Genomic DNA, 17,955 nt, shown 5'->3' with positions numbered 1-17,955 from the left:
AAGAGTAGGTATTCCTCCAAAACAGGATCTCAGCCATTGTCCTCAATCAAATTATCTTTGCATATCACTTTGGGAAGTATGGAAAGAGAAACAAAAGCAAACAAAAATGCAAACAGTAAATAATTTCATTTAATTATAAAGCTACCTACCATAGAGGAGTTCACATAGATCAGGAATCTTGCACACTGGATTTTATTTCTGTAGTGCTGATGAGAAGGTGGAAAAACTTTCAAGGCAACTGGCTTCACTGCTATTATGTAAGGATCTCTAAATTTAGTAAATGTAGCATAAATGTAGCATTAGTATCTTATAACAAACATGTATGAAGTAAAAATGCAATCTTCTCCACTTCATAGAATCATAGAGTTGGAAGAGACCGCAAGGGCCATCCAGTCCAACCCCCTGCCATGCAGGAAATTTAAATCAAAGCATCCCTGACAGATGGCCATCCAGCCTCTGTTTAAAGACCTCCAAAGAAGGAGACTCCACTACACTCCGAGGAAGGAGTGTGTTCCACTGTCGAACAGCCCTTACTATCAGAAAGTTCCTCCTAATGTTGAGGTGGAATCTCTTTTCCTGTAGCTTGCATCCATTGCGCTGGGTCCTAGTCTCTGGGGCAGCAGGAAACAAGCTTGCTCCCTTCAAGTATTTAAACAAGGCTTTCATATCACCCCTTAACCTTCTCTTCTCCAGGCTAAACATCCCCAGTTCCCTAAGTCGTTCCTCATAGGGCATGGTTTCCTGACCCTTCACCATTTTAGTCGCCCTCCTTTTGACACGCTCCAGTGTGATAACACTTTAGGGTAATGTGCATGTCATAAACAGTAAATTTATCAACCTTGTATTTTTTGTGTGCGCAAGGAGAGATTGAATTTAATGCCTTAAATTTGCATTGTTAGTATGTGTCTTTGTTTACGAAGGGCAACTGTGGTGAATGGGGAAGAGGGATGTGCAATGACTTGAGGAACTATGATAGAGATAAGAAGGAGATTGCTTCAGTCTTCCATCTGCTCTTTGTTTAGTTATTTTTCTCTTTCTATTCCTATATATTTTCCCCAGTTGGCCATTTTGTAAACTGGTTCCTAGAAGCACCGCCAGTCCCTTTTCGGTATTCAAATGTGGTCAAAATAAACATGTTTAGCAGAGGGATAGGCTAGGTGTATACCCTCACTGTCACTCTTTTTATGTACAAAGTAACAATCTGGTAACATGAAAGTTCTCCACCCAATTTTTCAGAGTTCTGACATGAGGAGAATCTCCACAAATACCAGAGGCTTTCCTTTTCAGATACTGCTGTCTACATGAGGAGAGAGAGAGAGGATATCTCTGATATCTATATTTGATCTATGGAAAAGCGGTATACAAATAAAATTTATTCTTATTATATGGGACTAATTTGCTCCCTCTGCTCATACATTTATTTTGTTGCCTTTTAAAATGTCTCAGTGGAGCTACTGCTTTTGCAAAAACTTTCATTCTTTGATCTTTTAGGGCAGAGCATCATCCCAAATTGGCAGTAGTGAGTTCCAGTTAAAACCATCACCATGGGAATGGTACATAAGGGAAAAGGACCACTAATCAGTGAAACATTTGCTAAAAGACTGTTTGGCTGTGGGATTTTCCTAGGCTACTGGCCATTCAGCAGAACCTGTGTTCCCTTTAGAAAGGAAGTAAAAAGACACAAGTATTAAAAAGAACTATTAAGCTAATATCCTCTGAAGTGCTGCAGTAGTAGGGGTACAAGGGAGAAGGAAGATTTGTTGCAAAGGTCTTTCATTTGCACAACTTTGTCTCCAACCCTGTCTGTTTTTTTAAGGTAATGAGGTGGGTTAGCAGAGTAATCTGTGAGGTTTTACACACTTCCCGTCATTCTTTGAGATATAAGAATTAAAGAGTCATTGGCCTTATTTCCATTAATTCCTGGGGATATAATTTGATAGATTCTGTCCTTTTCAGTAACACTTTCTATGACCTTACAAGTTCTGCATGTATATCAAGTGAACAGAAATTGAATTTAGTATCTAAGATGTCAAGTAAATACCAATTAAGACATGTTCTTTATAACTTCAATTGTACTTGGGAATTTGTAGCTAAATAACTGTGAAGCTACTTTTCACTGCTTCTTGGTTGAGCCTTTGCTACACATATTTTCATTTTTCAATAGACAATCAAACCAACAGGATGGCAGATAGGAGCAAAAGGTGAAAAATTATTGCTCATTACAAATCAAAGATATTAAACCTGCTTCTGTTAACCTGTGTCTAAACAGCTCTGAAACGTTTTGGCTTCTTCCTTTGCTCTATTTTCAAATCCATTCTGGCTAGCATTTTTAAAAGAGGTAATAATTTATTAATGAAATCAAGATATATAGTTCCGTAGTGGACTCACAACAGTTCTAGGTACCAAGCAGTATGTATCATTTTTGAGACCTGATGAAAAATGCAATCTTTTGTGTGTGGCTCAAAATGGCCACTGAGTTCAGTGGGACCTTTTTCTTAGTAAACGTGTTAGGATTGCAGACTATACCTTTCAGTATATTGCAATGAGTGAAACAGGAACAAATGGTGCTCAGGAAACAGTGCTCGGCTAACAGGTGACACTAACAGGAATGTTTTGAGTGGGTGGGGATGTCTCTGGGGAGGAGGTCAGTTCCCAAACATAGGAGATAGATGGAAGAATGTAACACGTAAAAGTAGAAGAACCAGCACTCATTCTGTGAGTTTGGAGCTACAGAATTGATTTGAAGCTCTCTTCCTTATCAGTAATGATGAGGGGAAGAAAGAAGAGTAGCAGTGTCAGTCCTCGGAGAATGTGCATGAGACTTGGAAATCCAGTACATGGAATGGTTTCTTCAAATCTCAGAGGAGGCATGTCGTGGTGGTAGGGGACTGCATGCTGAGGGGTACAGAATCAATAGTTTGTGCGACTGACAAGATGTCTTGAGTGATGTCCTGTCTTTCTGAGGCAAAAATCAGTGTAACGGAGAAGCTGACAAGACTCGTCAAGCCCACTGACAATTATTCCTTATTTTTGGTTCACATAGGAACTAATGATACTGCAAGGCATAGCCTTCATAATATCACAAGAGATTATGAAGCTCTGGGTAGGAAGCTGAAGGGTCTGGTTGTATAGGTAGTTATTTTGTCTGTCCTTCCAGTGGAAGGGCACAGACCAGGAAGGGAAAGAAAAATAGCAGAGGTGAACAATTGGCTCCACAGATGACGCCGCCGTGAATGATTTGGATTTCTGGAGCATGATCTGCCATTTAACCACCTTTATATCCTGCCTTTCTCCCTACATCATGAGAAAGGAAATAAATAAATAAATAATGGTGTGTGGTTTCATTTATCTGGCAAGAGATCGGTTGTATTTCATGGCAGGAAGGTTTTTGTTAATAATCTGAAAGATTGGATCAGGAAGGACAGGAGTTCATCAAGGGCAGGAGATAATAGCCCTGATGTTATACAGGGAATAAGGCAAATAGCACAAGAACCCAGCAGTGGTGGGACCTTTAAAAGACAGATAGGAAGTGCTCCATGCATTTAGCTGTCTCTGTACTAATGCAAAGAACATGGGAAGTGAACAGGATGAACTTGAACTCTTAGCACAGCAAAGCCAATATGATATAATAAGCATCACTGAAACCTGGCGGGATGCATCTCATAACTGGAATGTGTATAGAGGGGTATAACCTAAACAAATAGACAAAACAGGAAGGGAGGTGGAGTGGCATTATACATTAAGGGTGTGTACACCTGTGAACAGATCCATAACTTAAATCCAGGAAGCCAAGTTGAGAGCATCTGGGAAAAATTAAAGGGGAGAGAAAAAACAGGGATGTGGTGGTATGGGTCTACTACAGACTTCCAAGCCAAACTCAGGACTTGGATGATGTCTTCTTGGAACAGATTACCACACATTCAGAGAGGAGAGATATAGTACTAATGGGGGATTTCAGATATCCTAATATTTGTTGGAAGTCAAACTCTGTCAAAAAAGTTAAGGTCCAACAAAGTCCTCACTTGCTTGACAAGTATCCTCAAGGTGGAAGTAGAAACAAGGGCTATTTCAGATCTGGTCCTAACTAACAGTAATGTTCTGGTTAATGGAGTCGAAGTGGCAGGATCCTTAGGAGGGAGTGACCAGGGACATAGCCAGGATTTTGGGAAGGGGGGGGGTCCAGACCAAGTGGGGCTTGGGCGCAGCAGTGCACACCATTCATTGTATCTAATGGAGGGGGGTTCTGGATCCCACAGTCCCCCTCCCCTTCGCTACATCCCTGGAGTGACCATGTTCTCCTGGAGCTTGTTATACAGTGGAAAGGTAGGTTTTCTAGAGGTAGTATCTCTCACATCATTCAAGAGAATGCTGATTAAAAACAACCAATCTGTATTTCACTGATGAGTTAACCAAACTTCTGAACATACAAACAAGCAGAAACAGTGAGTCATGTACTAAACAGGTTTTTGAACAAGAATCTATGGTGACAAAAATACAAGAGAGTAAAGCAGCGTGGAAGTGGTAGCCAAAAAACCCCACAGTAACCTTTTTAAAGTGGGCCTGTCACATTGGTGGGCTAGCTATTGCCTGATTGGAGTATCTGAGGCTCAGCAAACCCCATATTATTAACAATGGCATATGCTTGAGCATTTCTGCTTTTTTACACTGTGGGGTGGGGGCAGCAGAACTGAACCCCCACTGATGGGAAAGAGCCACTGTATACATAGGTTCGATATATACTGGCATCCTGCTCTGTATTTATAACATCATAAACTGGATTTATGAAACTAAATTATTGGAATGTGTTTATGGTCACTGCAACATTGCAATGACTGAAAGTGCCCCCCCAACCTACCTTTAAAGTCAGGATGCTCTCCACCACCACTAAAAGAATTTGCAAGGCACTGGGCAGTGGGGTGCTGAGTGATAACAGATCCTGCTCTCTCCCAGAAGGAAGGTGCTTTGCGACAGGCAGCAGTATGTCTGCCTGTAGTAAAGCCCCTCAGTGGTGGGAGAGGGCTGGAGGTGTCATCGTATACTACTCTGCTCTCCAGAACCTTAAAAACCCTTCTATTGATGGAGCTGTGCAGCTGAAAAGGTAGGGTTTTGGGGCAGCATAAGGAGACGTAGCTGTGATAATGCAGCTCAGTCATCACAGCTATATCTCCCAATGTGGGATCTTATCCAATATGTTATAGTTCCACCCTTGACCCTGTAAATCTACTCCTCAGTGTTTCCAAGTTCTCCAGAACACAGCAGATGGGAGAAGGATTTAAATCTACTAGCAGTGTCAATTCTCCTGGTAGAACATTGTCTAATGTAGATTATGTCACTGTTAGTCATAACCTAAATGTTTTGCATGGAGGATATACACATGAAAATGCTAAAATAAAAATGATTTGAGGACTGCAACTCCCAGTATTCTCACCATTGACTATGATGAGCTGCTGGGAATTGCAGTCCAACAACACAATTCCCATCCCACTATAAATCTTACTTTGTTGCTTCCATCCCAGAATTCAGGGATGCAACTGTCTTCCTTCTTCAAGAGATGGTATTTCCTGAAGTTGATACCATGTGGAAAGAAGGCAAAAAGAAAACTAAGGAAATCACCAGATTGTGGAATATTTAAATGTTCATCTTTAGGCAAGAATGTGGCAATCCTAAACCAAACATCAAATTATTCTTGTTCTAGGCTTCTTTCACAAAATTAATAAACAAGTCACCACAAGTTGTGAAGGTTTGGGAAAGCCAGTGGGTGCTGCCCAGCCAACATTCAATAGACTGGAGCTCTTGCACCATCAAAGAAGAAACTCATTCCCTCAGTGTCTCAGCTGGTCTTAGCTTCAAAGACATCCCAGTTCTCTAAAGGGCATCTTTGGGGTGCATAGGCTGCAGCAAATAGGCGGACAATGTCTCATTGCATCTTTCCTGAATTCCACTGTTTACATTGGTGGAAAGCCACCAGTGCATCTGCTCCATGACAGCACTCTTCATTCCCTTTAACTACCATTCTGTATGAAGGAGTAAGTTTCTGAATTTATACTATGTGGATAGATATCAAATTGATTTGACTTGCATTCCTATCCATTTATATAAAAATATTAGTATCTTATCCTCTATTATAGGATTGCAGGGCAGCCTACAATGAAACAATATAAAAAAATTAAAACTGTGAAGAAAAATTTAAATAAACTAAAATACCATTTCACATGTTAAAAGAAGCTGAAACAATTTTAAAACCATGGTGCGTTACAGACCGCCCAAAAGCGGGTGGTCTGCCGCCGCCGCCATTAGCTGCGCCGAGAAGCCCCAGCGGCCAGACCGCGAGGCTTCCCGGCGCAGCTAAAAAGAAGCGCCGAAATGGTGCTTCTTCTTGGCACCTGGAAGTGGAGGCGCAAGGCGCACACTCACGGCGTCACTTCTGCTGTGCCTGTATGGATGGGCGCCGCCATTTGTTTTTAACTGTTATATTGTATTTTTTATCTTGTACTGGAATGTTTTAATAATCTTGTAAGCCGCCCTGATCATACCTATGGAAGGGCGGGGTAGAAATAAAATTTATTATTATTATTATTATTTACTACGTGCTCCGCGCGTACTAGGGACGGGGCCGGTTAGGAAGGTAAGACCCTTCCTAACCCTAGCACGCCTCTTTCTAACCCTAGTACACGTGGAGCGCGTACTAAACAGCGGTTTGTAAGACGCCCATGTGCTTATACAGCACACGTGGATTTTATCATGAGGTGAGCATTTTCATAAATTAAACATGGTCAGCACTATATCAGCAGAGAAATAGCATAACTTTCTCAGTTAATAGTATCTGAAATATCTTTTATCTTTTGAAATTATTATACCTGGTTAATCTAATTTTCTTACGTGCAATAGCTCCATGGTATCTTCTTAAACCATCCTTCACAGTGAGCAAGCAAGAAAAAGACAAGATTCATTATAATTCATGTATTTTAACAACACTTTCCAAATTAAATATATTGGTATTTTATTTAAATCTCAGTTTAACTAACAGATTCTACATGAGAAGTTTTCAAGAGTATAATGCAACTTTGCTGGTTAAAAAAAAATCTTAGATGAAGATGGCCCACAAAATAAAACATGTACATTTACTACAAAGCAATCTGAAAAGCATAACTCTGCTCTGGCCTAGAATCAGACAACTATTATAAGATCTTTCACCTGGGAATGACACAGTAATTTACAGACATGACTTAAATAATCACTTTCCAGATTTAAAAAAGATCAACCCAAAGCATTTTAGAACAAGTGGCTGAAATGAGAAGACATTTGCCTTAAAATGTTTAAAGCCCATTTTTGTTGCTAGATAATTAATCTAACATTTATAAATCAATAATGTGGCAGAGTCTACCTTCAACCCATGCTGTTAAAAAGAGCTCACCTTTGTTGAGGGTCTCACTCTGGGAACAGTAAGAGATTCTCCATGTTCGTTTAAAATATTGAAAATTAGAAAAGCACTGTTAATATGCCGTGGTTGACCTTTCCCCCATTCCTCACAGTTGTAAGCTTCAACACGAACACCAACCTCAATACTGAAAGAATAGCATTTAGTGAATTTACAAACCAAAGTTTAGCAATCTCCAATTGGGCATTACAAGTCAACAGTGGAAAAGCAAACTTTAAAACTACTTTTTTTGGACTGCAGTTCCCTGAATTTCTAGCTAGCATGGCCATAGCAGGTGTGGTTTTTTAGGAAGTTGTAGTTCAAAAACGCTTGTGGAAAACAAGTACTACAAGGAAAGGTTGACATAATATGAAGAGAAGAGGACTTGATAGCACTTTTCAAACACCTAAAAGGCTGCCATACAAATGTTGCTAAACATTTGCCTAAAGGGCAGGACAAGCACCAGCTGCCTTGAAATTACTAGAAGACCTCCTCTGACTATTAGGGGAAGCTTTTTAGTGATATGGGTAGTTTCAACAATGAAGCTAACCATATAGAGGAATAATAGGCTTTCTTTTATTGGAAGTCTTCAAAAGAAAATTCTGGATGGTCAGTGGACTGGGATGTTTTAGATTTGGATTTCCTTCACTGAGCAACCGATTGTTCTGGGAGCCTTTCTCCTTATCTATGATTTTTAAATCACAATATTATACAGAGTAGTTATAATTATGTTGCATTGCATTCCAATTTTTAAGCCATGAAGAGTTCAAGTTTTGGGGGAATGTGGGTATCAATAACATTAACAAATGTTAATAGTAATAATAGGTACTTTTGAAAAAAAACAGGAAATATTATTTCTAGATAGTAATTCTATGTACTCTTGCTCGGGAATATGTCTTATTGAATCCAGGAACTTATTTCATTGTAAATCTGTACAAGGCTTTCATCGTAGGTCTATGATATCAACACCAATATTATTCAATATTAATACAGAATATGTACTATCAGTACATAGAAGCACATGTCATATGGGTCGCCTATTTTCTTTAAAAAAAAAACCATCAGAATTTAAGTCACTGGAATACAATATGTTGTGGTGTTTAGCAAGTGGTAAGACTCCATATCAACTCTACAGCCTTGAAGACGATAGCTAAAGGTTAAATTCAGTACACTTGTGAACTTCCAGAACTTCTTTCCCTGTACCTTTCTGCACTGCCTGAAAACCAGTTCTCCAATTCTCCTGTCCCCCTTTGTACGGGGGTTTGAAAGGAGAGAGGTATTACTTCCCCTCCCATTCTACTGGAATTCACTGTTCAACCAATTGAAGTTTACCATTGGATCTTCTCTTGAGTTCCCTAAATACTATCATTATATTTGTTTTTATTGTTATTTGCTATCAAGTTAACTATGACGTATGGTGACCCTATGATTGAGAGACCTCAAAGATCCCTGCTCATCAGGTTATCAGTGGAATACTTATTGGAAGATCGGAACCTGCATATTACCAGGCTAATGGCCAATTTTCTGGTAGAGGCAACAAGATTATGTCTTAAATTTTAATAACGATCCTGAAGTTTTATTGTAAATGTATGTTGTTGTTGTATGCCTAAAAAAGGTTGACTGACTGGCTGACTGACTGCTCATCGATCGCCTTGCTCAGATCTTGCAAACTCAAGGCTGTGGCTTCCTTGATTGAATCAAGCCACTTGTAATGCAGGTTTCCTCTTTTCCTATTGCCTTCTACTTTACCAAGAATTATCCTCTTATCCAATAAATTATATTGCCTTACGATGTGTATGAGTATGACAAAGTATGAAAGCCTCAGTGTAGTAGATTAAATTGTGTTAAAATGATGGTGCTAGAGGTTTTTAAAATGAAAATGCAGAAGCAGAACACTGATGTTAGTGAGGAAGTGGTCAATAATAATAATAGTACCTGCAGATCAGAGACTATGATCTATAGTACTATATATATGGATAACAGTAATCTGAATAGTATGTTTTTAACACATCATTTTAAAAACATATTTTAATTTTTATATTATTACTGCACTATGATAAGATGAAACAGTTTTAAAATCAAAATCATTCAGGGCAATGCTACACAGTTAAGTATATAAAAGGAGATTTTTTTTACCTTTTTTCGAAAGTATTGTTAACTATAGCATTGAAAACTAGCCGGTCGCCAACAGTTGAAGGTCCATGAAATTTAAACATATCTACGGATTTCAAAGTTGGATGCATATGACACAGGCGACTGAATTGAAACAGGAGTAAGGAAAAACAGAATAAAATGTATATCATCTCTTTTTTTGTTCATATCAATGTGACTAGTCAATGTTTCAAAAAAGACACGATCTATACAAATCATAAATTCCGTGTTTAAATCTAATTCTGATTTTATTAAAAGCTCTGAAATAAAAATGGCAACCTTTAGAGATCCAATAAAAATCCAGACTTATTTCCTGGCTGTGAAGGAAGAATGAAGATGCAGGGATGGTGACATCTTCTCTGCTTGGTGGCATGTCCTTCCTTGTTGCTCTTCCACTGAGCACAGACTCTTTGCCTATCACTCCCAATGTCCAGCTAATCCGGGGCCCATTACCCAGTTGGTGGACAGGCCACCCCTGGTTTCAGCCAGGAAACATGCTGCTGACCAGGCACCTTTTTGTAACCATCCCTCCCTGGTATGATGATTAATGTTACCTTTTACTGTTTTTGGTAACTTGCTCCTTCTTCTACAACTCCTTGTCCTAATTTAGGGGTTTGAAATTTTGATACTGGACTAGATTAATTTGTAGGGAGATGAGGTCTACATTTCTGTGTCCTCACTTTGAGGATGCCCTGGAGGGATTTTGGGGAGGAAGATATCAAGGGGCATGCCCCATTTTTTGGCTGCCCTGTCTTATCTCTACACGAGGAAAAACACAATACGCAGATGCCTCTGAGGTTCCTGTTTACTGTCATCCTTCAGGTTCCCAACAGGCAGCTGCAAGTGCAGTCAAGACTCAAAAGACCAGTGCATAAATCATTGGTCTATGATGTGCCGAAGCTCAAACAACTATAACCAACAAAGTTGTGGCCATTCTAACTCCAATAAATACATTTGTAATGTCTGTCCAAAACCCTTGCTGTATTGCCTGGCGGTTATTATTCAGTTCTGATGGTGGTTCTAGTCATATAGCTATTTTTTTTAAAAAAAAACTTTTTATCTTTCCTTTTCTTTTTCTCAAAGAAATTTTGAGAATTTTGCCTTTTATCTAGTTTAAAAATCAGACATCTGAATCATACAAGCTTCTGGTCCTTGGTACAAAACACATTTTTCTCCTGTTCCCCTTTGTCTTTAAACACCCACAAAAAAGCAGGAGGCACCAGCACAGACTAGAACACCAGCCAACACTTGAAACAGACAATATTCTTCCCCCACTATTTCATGAAGGCACACGTTTTGTGAAGGCAAACCTCTTTATCTATACAAGTTATTAAAAAGTTACACTTGCAGAACAAAAAGGTGAAGCTACCCTTCATTGTTACAGCTTGCAATTTAATGTAAATATTCCATCATTACAGGAGAAGCATTAATTACAGGGAACTAGTTATTTTACCTTATTACTTCCCAGCGCTGTACACATGGGAGAAGACACTGACACGGTTTTATTCTACATATTTTAAAAATTTACATTACTAGACCCAAAGTGGAATGTAACTATGGGCAATTAATTAGAAATTGTTCTTGTTTGGAGGTTTTAGCAGGGGAGTGCAGCTATTGTATACCCTTGACTGAAGAATGGTACACTCCTTCTATCTGGGATGGTTGTCCTCTTCCACCGAGCACGCAGCTTCAGGAGGGAGCAGTGAGGGAGGAAGGGGACACTTGCCTAGGCAACCAGATTAGCTGAATCAACCCTGGCGATCAATGGAGTGACAGATGTCGCAGCCAAATTGCCCTCACATCCAGGCAGTGGTGATAGGAGGAAAAAGGCCACTGTGCAGAGACCATAAGGAGGTAAGGGAGTAGATAAAAGGTTGTGCAGTGTCAGCAGAGTTTGCCTGGCCTCTCTCACAATTACTGTACGACCTTGGAAAAAGTGCAGCCACTAGTGTAGTACACCAATAAGATTCTTGTCAATAGCATCCACCTAATTATATGTGAACAGAGAAATATCTTTTTTTTAAAAAAAATACCCACAGACTGCATTCCTTTATATGTGAGAAATTTGCTAAATCCTCCAGTAAATTTATTTTAATAGTATGTAGCTCCTAAAAAATGTTGCTGAGATCTAGGCAATCTTTTATTGTAGTATAGGTGGTAGTGTCAGTGTAAAATTCCTCTCCAACTTTTGTTTAGCTCTGAGATAGTATACTGTTTTGGACTACTATTTATCCTCAGCCTTAACTCAATTACCCTTCATGATGTACCAGAATTGTTAAGCGTGCACAATTATCTGTTTCTAATTAATTGAATCGTACATCTTTATAATGCATTCAAATTACTTTGGTTTTTCATTAGGAATAATTTGCTCCTCCTATTTAAATTGCTAAATATCTCATTTGCAATACTCACAATAAAGACACAAGCAGATTAAAGTCAAGAATGGAGGGGAGAGAGTTAGATGAAGTTTGCAATCTTTTTTAACTGTTGTGATTGGTTTCTAAACAGATAGCATTTTATTAGAAAGGTTAAACTTTTCATGCTTTTACAGATGGTAGTATAATATACTTGAAAGAAAAGACCAGGTCTCATTCTAGTGGGTGTCTGCTGGTTCCATCAATTATGCGTCTTGGTTAGCACAAGAATATAAACTTTAGAAAAGGAGGATTAAAAAGAAGAGGATTTAAATTTTAGAAAAACCATCCTGAGCATTTATTCAGTTTGTTCTCTGAGAGCCGCTTTTTTAAAAAAAGTGAACCTCATTTTTATTCCTTGTAAGTCTGTGGCCATAGCAACTCTAACTGGCACCTGCAAAGGTCAAATCTAATTGTGCCTTGTTTTACAAAATCTTTGTAGCAAGGTCAGTTACTTGTCAAGCAGAATGGACAAGCCTCTGTCACCATTTAGCACTGTTTCAACAACATTCCAATAATTTTAACCTGGCAGATTAGGCTCATCACTTTTAACTATAAAAAGGAAATATTGCAATTTGATATATGTTTCTTTTTTTTACAACTGAGTAATGACAACAACAACACATTTTGTTGGACCAGTTTTATCTTGGGAGGGGAAACATTTATAGACACAAATATATGAAAGGTATGCTTTCACATAAATACTATCACTCAGGTCATGACTGTGTAAAACCTGTGACAGATTTGCAATTTTAATAAAATGAGATGTTTGTCTTGCAACAAAGCAAACCCAGTTATTATTGGTATAAGTTCAGGTTACAAATCAAAGCTACATGAATAATGAATGGGGATGACACATCCAGCATCCTAGCAATGAATCAGGCCCACTGGTGTGTGAAGGGAATTCTAATAGAAATTCATGTCTCACATACAGAAAAAGAGAGAGCTACATGTACCAAGCAAAAGGAGGATGATGGAATTCTCTGCATGATTAGATGAACATTAAAGTAGTAGACAAAAAAAGGCTTGCATTACCCACTAGATTTGTCCAGCAATATCTGTCACAGAAGAACACTGAATTTCCCTGCCAAAAAAAGAATAATGATACCTTGCTGAAATAGCAGCCACTGTCTCCATCCAAGCCATAATTTGGCCACCAAATGTATTTCCTTGATGATTGGCATGAGGTGGCAAGACAAGTTCAATGCTCTGCACATGAGTAAGATCTGTGGAAACTGCATCTTCCTCTTGATTGCACATTTGGCCTAAAATGTATAAAAGAAGTAGTTGAAGATATCAGAAAAACCGCTAACCAAACAGCACTTCTTGACTCTCTTATTTTAGCATCTTCATTCTGAAATCAATATGCCTAATATAGTTAAGAGTTTGTAAGGTCTTTATCCCACAAGAAAAATTCTATAATGTTAAGGCTACATTTAGAAGAGCACAAGACAGTTTTAATGAGAAACTAATTGGTGTACCCTGCTAATAACGTACACTTTGGAGTATAACCTTTGATTACAAATCCATTCAGACATAGAAAGAGGGAGCTGCCACCAAGGAAGTAGAGGTAACTATAGAAAAGGGGTTTTTCACATGCTGGTCATTACAATCTGTCATATGACCTGGTGTTTGGCTTTTGCCCCAGATAGATCTGTTTTACAATCCCAGTGTTGCCGTTTGGATACACCTGAATGCTTTGTACTTTGAACCTATTTATCTAGTTGTAGAATTCGTATTTAGAAGATAAATTCAAATTCCACCTTGTGACTTCTTCATGAACTGTATAGTTATTTAGGGAGATGTTCTGTTAATACCAACTAATTTCATCCTGCTTGCTTTTTGTTCCTGTTAAGAGTGACCCAGTGCAACCTGTGGCTGTATATTTTTAAAGAGAGGAACAGAAAGCACATGAGCTATTTTTCATCATATTATGCTTTGGGAAATCAACTTTTCCCTGTGAATGATTTGTTGCTGGTTATTCCTGGGATAAGTCATCTTTAATTATGATGTGTGTGAAATCTTCACTGCGATCGCAGGAATATCACTGGATAATGCCCATTTAAACCCCCGATTTTTCCCATGTGTGGTAAAGTTCTAAGCAGAAATGAAATATTATACCATAAGTCTTGATTTCAGCTACTCCAAACCTATGACATCCAAACAATAATACCCTTATTGGATCAACCAAAATGCACAATTATATGTTGCAAGCTTTCGAAGTCACTCTGGCTTCTTCATCAGGCAAGGTGTTAAAACAAACAGGAGAAAAAAAACGAAGATGTTAGTCATAGGCCTGCATTTCGCTGTTTCTAGTCTTAGTTCAGATGGTAGGGAGGGCTATTTGCAGGCTGGCACCTCCTCCTTTGGCCATGTGGTTACTGGGAGATTCTCCAAGTCCAATAAATTTAATGTCCATTAGAAACAGCAAAATGCAGGCCTATGACTAACATCTTCATTTTTTTCTCCTGAGGAATAAGCCAGTGTGACCTTGAAAGCTTGCAACATGTAACTGTGCATTTTGATTGGCCTAATAATGGTATCATTGGCATGGGACAGACGGTCTCAAAGTGTTGTACCGCTGCCAATTCTAGGGTTAGGGACCGCGCACCAACTGTCTCTAACTCTAGTATGTGTGGGTGGCGGACTAATGGCTGCGCCCCGTGTACATGGGCGCTGCCATTTTGCCATAGCGGACGCATTTCACAGCATGTCCATTACGTCACGAGTGCGCCATTGGTTCTGATGGCTGCGGTGTCCCTCTGAAGGGAAAAAGGGCGCCAGCAGGCCGCCCTTTTGGGATGGTCTGTCCTGCGCCATTGTTTGGGCCAACATAGCTATAGGGCCAACACAGCTACCCCTGGATGTTTTGTTAAACCTATGAATCTATGAATTCAAAACATTTTTCAAGGTAGAGAACTTAGATGTATGGAATCAAAAATGTATGAAATTCTGTTGGCCCAGTATCCAAAATCCTACAACAGATTAACACTTAGGAGAGAGAGAGAGAGAGAGAGGAAAAAAAACCCCAAAGCTTGGGAACGTAATTTTTTCAGAGCACAATTCCCAGGGTTTCCCAGTCAGTATGACCATGGTTTCAGAAAGCCAAAGACAGAGAAAGAGAGGCAAATAATATAAGAACATTGGGTGATAACTACAGACTAGAAACAGTGGTGTCACTAGGGTTGGCGTCACCCAGTGGGTTTTCCTCCCAAACTAAACCTTACAGAATCCTTAGTAATGTTTTTAGAACTAATGTTAATCATAAATTGTACTTCCTGTATATCCCTGAATGTAATGGCAACAGCTGTGACATAAACCATTAGCAAAATTAAAATTATACATTTAAATTACAATCCCATATGCACAGCCTAAATGTATTTACATGTACACTGTTTCATGTGGTTAAAATGAGAATTTGGTAAGATGTGATGTTTTTAAAGAAAAATTTAGAATAAAAAATAATTTTAAAAAATTAAAAATAAATTTAATTTTTTAGAATTAAAAAAGTTTTTAAATTCAGGGCTTTTCCTTTCACCTCCTGCTGAGCTTTGCCCCACTCACACCATCTCTTGAACATTTTAAGGAGACTCAGGCAAACACCACATCCCATTTCTGCCAGAAGGTTGATGTTTGGGGAGCAGTAGTGTCACCCCCACACTTAGTGTGAACCTCCCACACCCTCCCTCTGGTGACGCCCCTCACCAGAAATAACACTGCCTGGGTCCTAAAGTGCCTTACACTCCTAAAGTAATCCAACCTGCCTAGTGCTGTCCTTGAAATTCCTCATTTCTTGGGAGAGGGAGGAATATTCAGGAATGAGTTTGCTTTACCATCATCTATGCCATATTCTTCCATAAGATTTTTAAGTACATCTCCATGACCCAACCGGATCTTCCTTCTTTCAGCAGCCAGGTTGTGCTCCATGAAATCTTGTGTAGTGAGAAGTTTTACTTGTTTTAAGACAACCTGAATATGATGTTAAAAATGGTTTTAAGTGAGAGTAAAATTCTACTTTGAACCTATTTAACAAGAGTAATGTCTGGAGTGTATTCTGTTACTTTTATATGAAGCTAAATTCATGCTACACAAAAAAGGTGCTTGCCAAGTAACATCTTGATGTATATATTCTCATATATTACAGATTATCTTATTGCTGCTGTCTTCTGAATGTACAAAAAGAAATGAGGAAGTTGTGTTAGCTTTTTCAAAAACTCTTTTGGAAAACAAAACTGGAAACATAAGATTGTCTTGTGCTAAACGCACTAATGCTGCGACAATTACTTCCCATACAATGACCTATGTAAAAACTAAGGGGGCGAGAAACAACAGGGATGTACAGGTCTCCAAGACAGACTGAGGAATTGAATGATGCCTTCCTGGAACAAGGATGACCACACATTCAGAAAGGAGAGATGCAGTATAAGTGGGGGATTTCAACTATCCTGATATTTGTTGGAAGTCAAACTCTGCCATTAATTCAAGGTCCAATGAATTCCTTGTGGTCTGTAAGTGAGTGGCTGCAGCACCACTATGCTTGGCTTCTCTTTTCTGCTGTATAACAAACTGCAGGAGAACATGGTCACTCCCACTTAACGATCCTTCCATTTCCACCCCATTAAAAAGGTCATCACTGTTGTTTAGTTTCAGATCTAAAATAGCTGATCCCATTGTTGCCTGTCTACCTTGCTTGTCCAATGGAAATGGAAGGATCCTTAAGTGGGAGTGACCATGTTCTCCTGCAGTTTGTTATACAGTAGAAAAGAGAAGCCAAACACAGTGGTGCTGCAGCCACTCACTCACAAACCACAAAGTTGTCCGTTTAATCCCAGCCAGGGGCTCAGGGTCAACTCAACCTAGCATCCTTCCAAGGTTGGTAAAATGAGTACCCAGCTTGTTGGGGCAATTAGCTTACAGTTGTAAACTGCTTAGAGACTGCTTAGTGCAGCAGGAAGTGGTATATAAATGAAGCTGCTATTGCTATAGACAGACATGCATTCCAGACTTTAGGAAAGCTGATTTCAGTGAACTTAAGGAAATACTGGGTGTGATCCCATATTCAGGAAGACTAAAAAAGAAAGGAGTTCATGATGGATGGGAGTTTCTTAAAAGTAAAATACTGAAAGCACAATTTCAAACAGTTCCAATGAGGAGGAAAGATAAGAAGCATATAAAGAAATCAGGAAGGATGCCTAAATAACCTTTAACTGAGCTAAGATTTAAAAGGGCATGTACAAGAAGTGGAAAAGAAGTGGAAAAGGGATGAACCACCAAGGAGGAATTCAAATAGCCAACTTGTGTAGGGAGAAAGTCAGAAAAAGTAAAATTTAGAATGAGCTCAAGCTTGCTAGAGAGGTTAAAAATAATGAAAAGGACTTTTTTTTGTTGTTGTGTCCATAGCAAAAGGAAGAACGAAGAAAGGGTTGGGCCGCTGCATTGAGAATATGGAGAAATGCTAACAGGGGACACAGAAAAGGCAAAACTAACACCTTCTTTTTCTCGGTCTTCTTCCAAAAGGAAACAGTGCTTAACCTGTACTCCAAATAAATAAAAATAAATAATCTTGGTAAAAATGGAGCAGATGGTACAATAGGGAAAATGCAGTACAGAATAGGTACAGAGGTAGTACAGGAATGCCTGGCTACTCTAAAGGAAATTCAAGTCTCCAGGGCCATGAGAGAGTTTCCCCCTCTCTTAAAACTAGGACCCAGGGTTATCTACTGAAGTTACATGGTGAGAGATTTAGAACATGCACACAGGGCAAGCTGTGGAATTCACTAACAGAAAATTAGTTAGAATGGTCAACTTAAATGACTTTAAAAGTAGCATGGATAAATTCATGGAGGATGGGGCCACCAATGGCAATCTGTCAGGGAAACTATGTGTCACCCCTAGTATTAGAGGCAGTATGCCTCTATTTACCAATTGCTTTGGAGTGCAAGATGAGAGTGGGAATGCAGTTGAACTTGTGTC

General features: G+C 39.1%; 1 protein-coding gene across 2 annotated transcripts in view; it reads right to left on the bottom strand.

The window, feature by feature from the left end:
• The window catches only part of ACOT12 (acyl-CoA thioesterase 12), a 31,965-nt gene that overhangs the window by 1,300 nt on the left and 12,710 nt on the right, over window positions 1-17,955 (bottom strand). The window contains exons 5-11 of one of the 2 annotated variants that reach the window (XM_089512624.1): window positions 15,816-15,951; window positions 13,091-13,247; window positions 9,554-9,673; window positions 7,415-7,565; window positions 6,858-6,913; window positions 5,498-5,561; window positions 150-267 (exon numbers count right to left, since the gene is read on the bottom strand). In XM_089512624.1, coding sequence (XP_089368750.1) covers window positions 193-267; window positions 5,498-5,561; window positions 6,858-6,913; window positions 7,415-7,565; window positions 9,554-9,673; window positions 13,091-13,247; window positions 15,816-15,951 — 759 coding nt within the window. In that variant the 3' untranslated portion in view covers window positions 150-192. Of the gene's footprint in view, window positions 1-149; window positions 268-5,497; window positions 5,562-6,857; window positions 6,914-7,414; window positions 7,566-9,553; window positions 9,674-13,090; window positions 13,248-15,815; window positions 15,952-17,955 lie in introns of those variants that run through there. The other variant, XM_089512634.1, reaches the window with a different exon arrangement.

This window comes from Sceloporus occidentalis, unplaced genomic scaffold, assembly GCF_023333645.1.
Source record: "Sceloporus occidentalis isolate IW3139 unplaced genomic scaffold, rSceOcc1.0.p SCAF_1, whole genome shotgun sequence".
NCBI lineage: Eukaryota > Metazoa > Chordata > Lepidosauria > Squamata > Phrynosomatidae > Sceloporus > Sceloporus occidentalis.
Note: the sequence above shows the minus strand (reverse complement) of the source record. Positions and strands in the feature narration are given on the sequence as shown.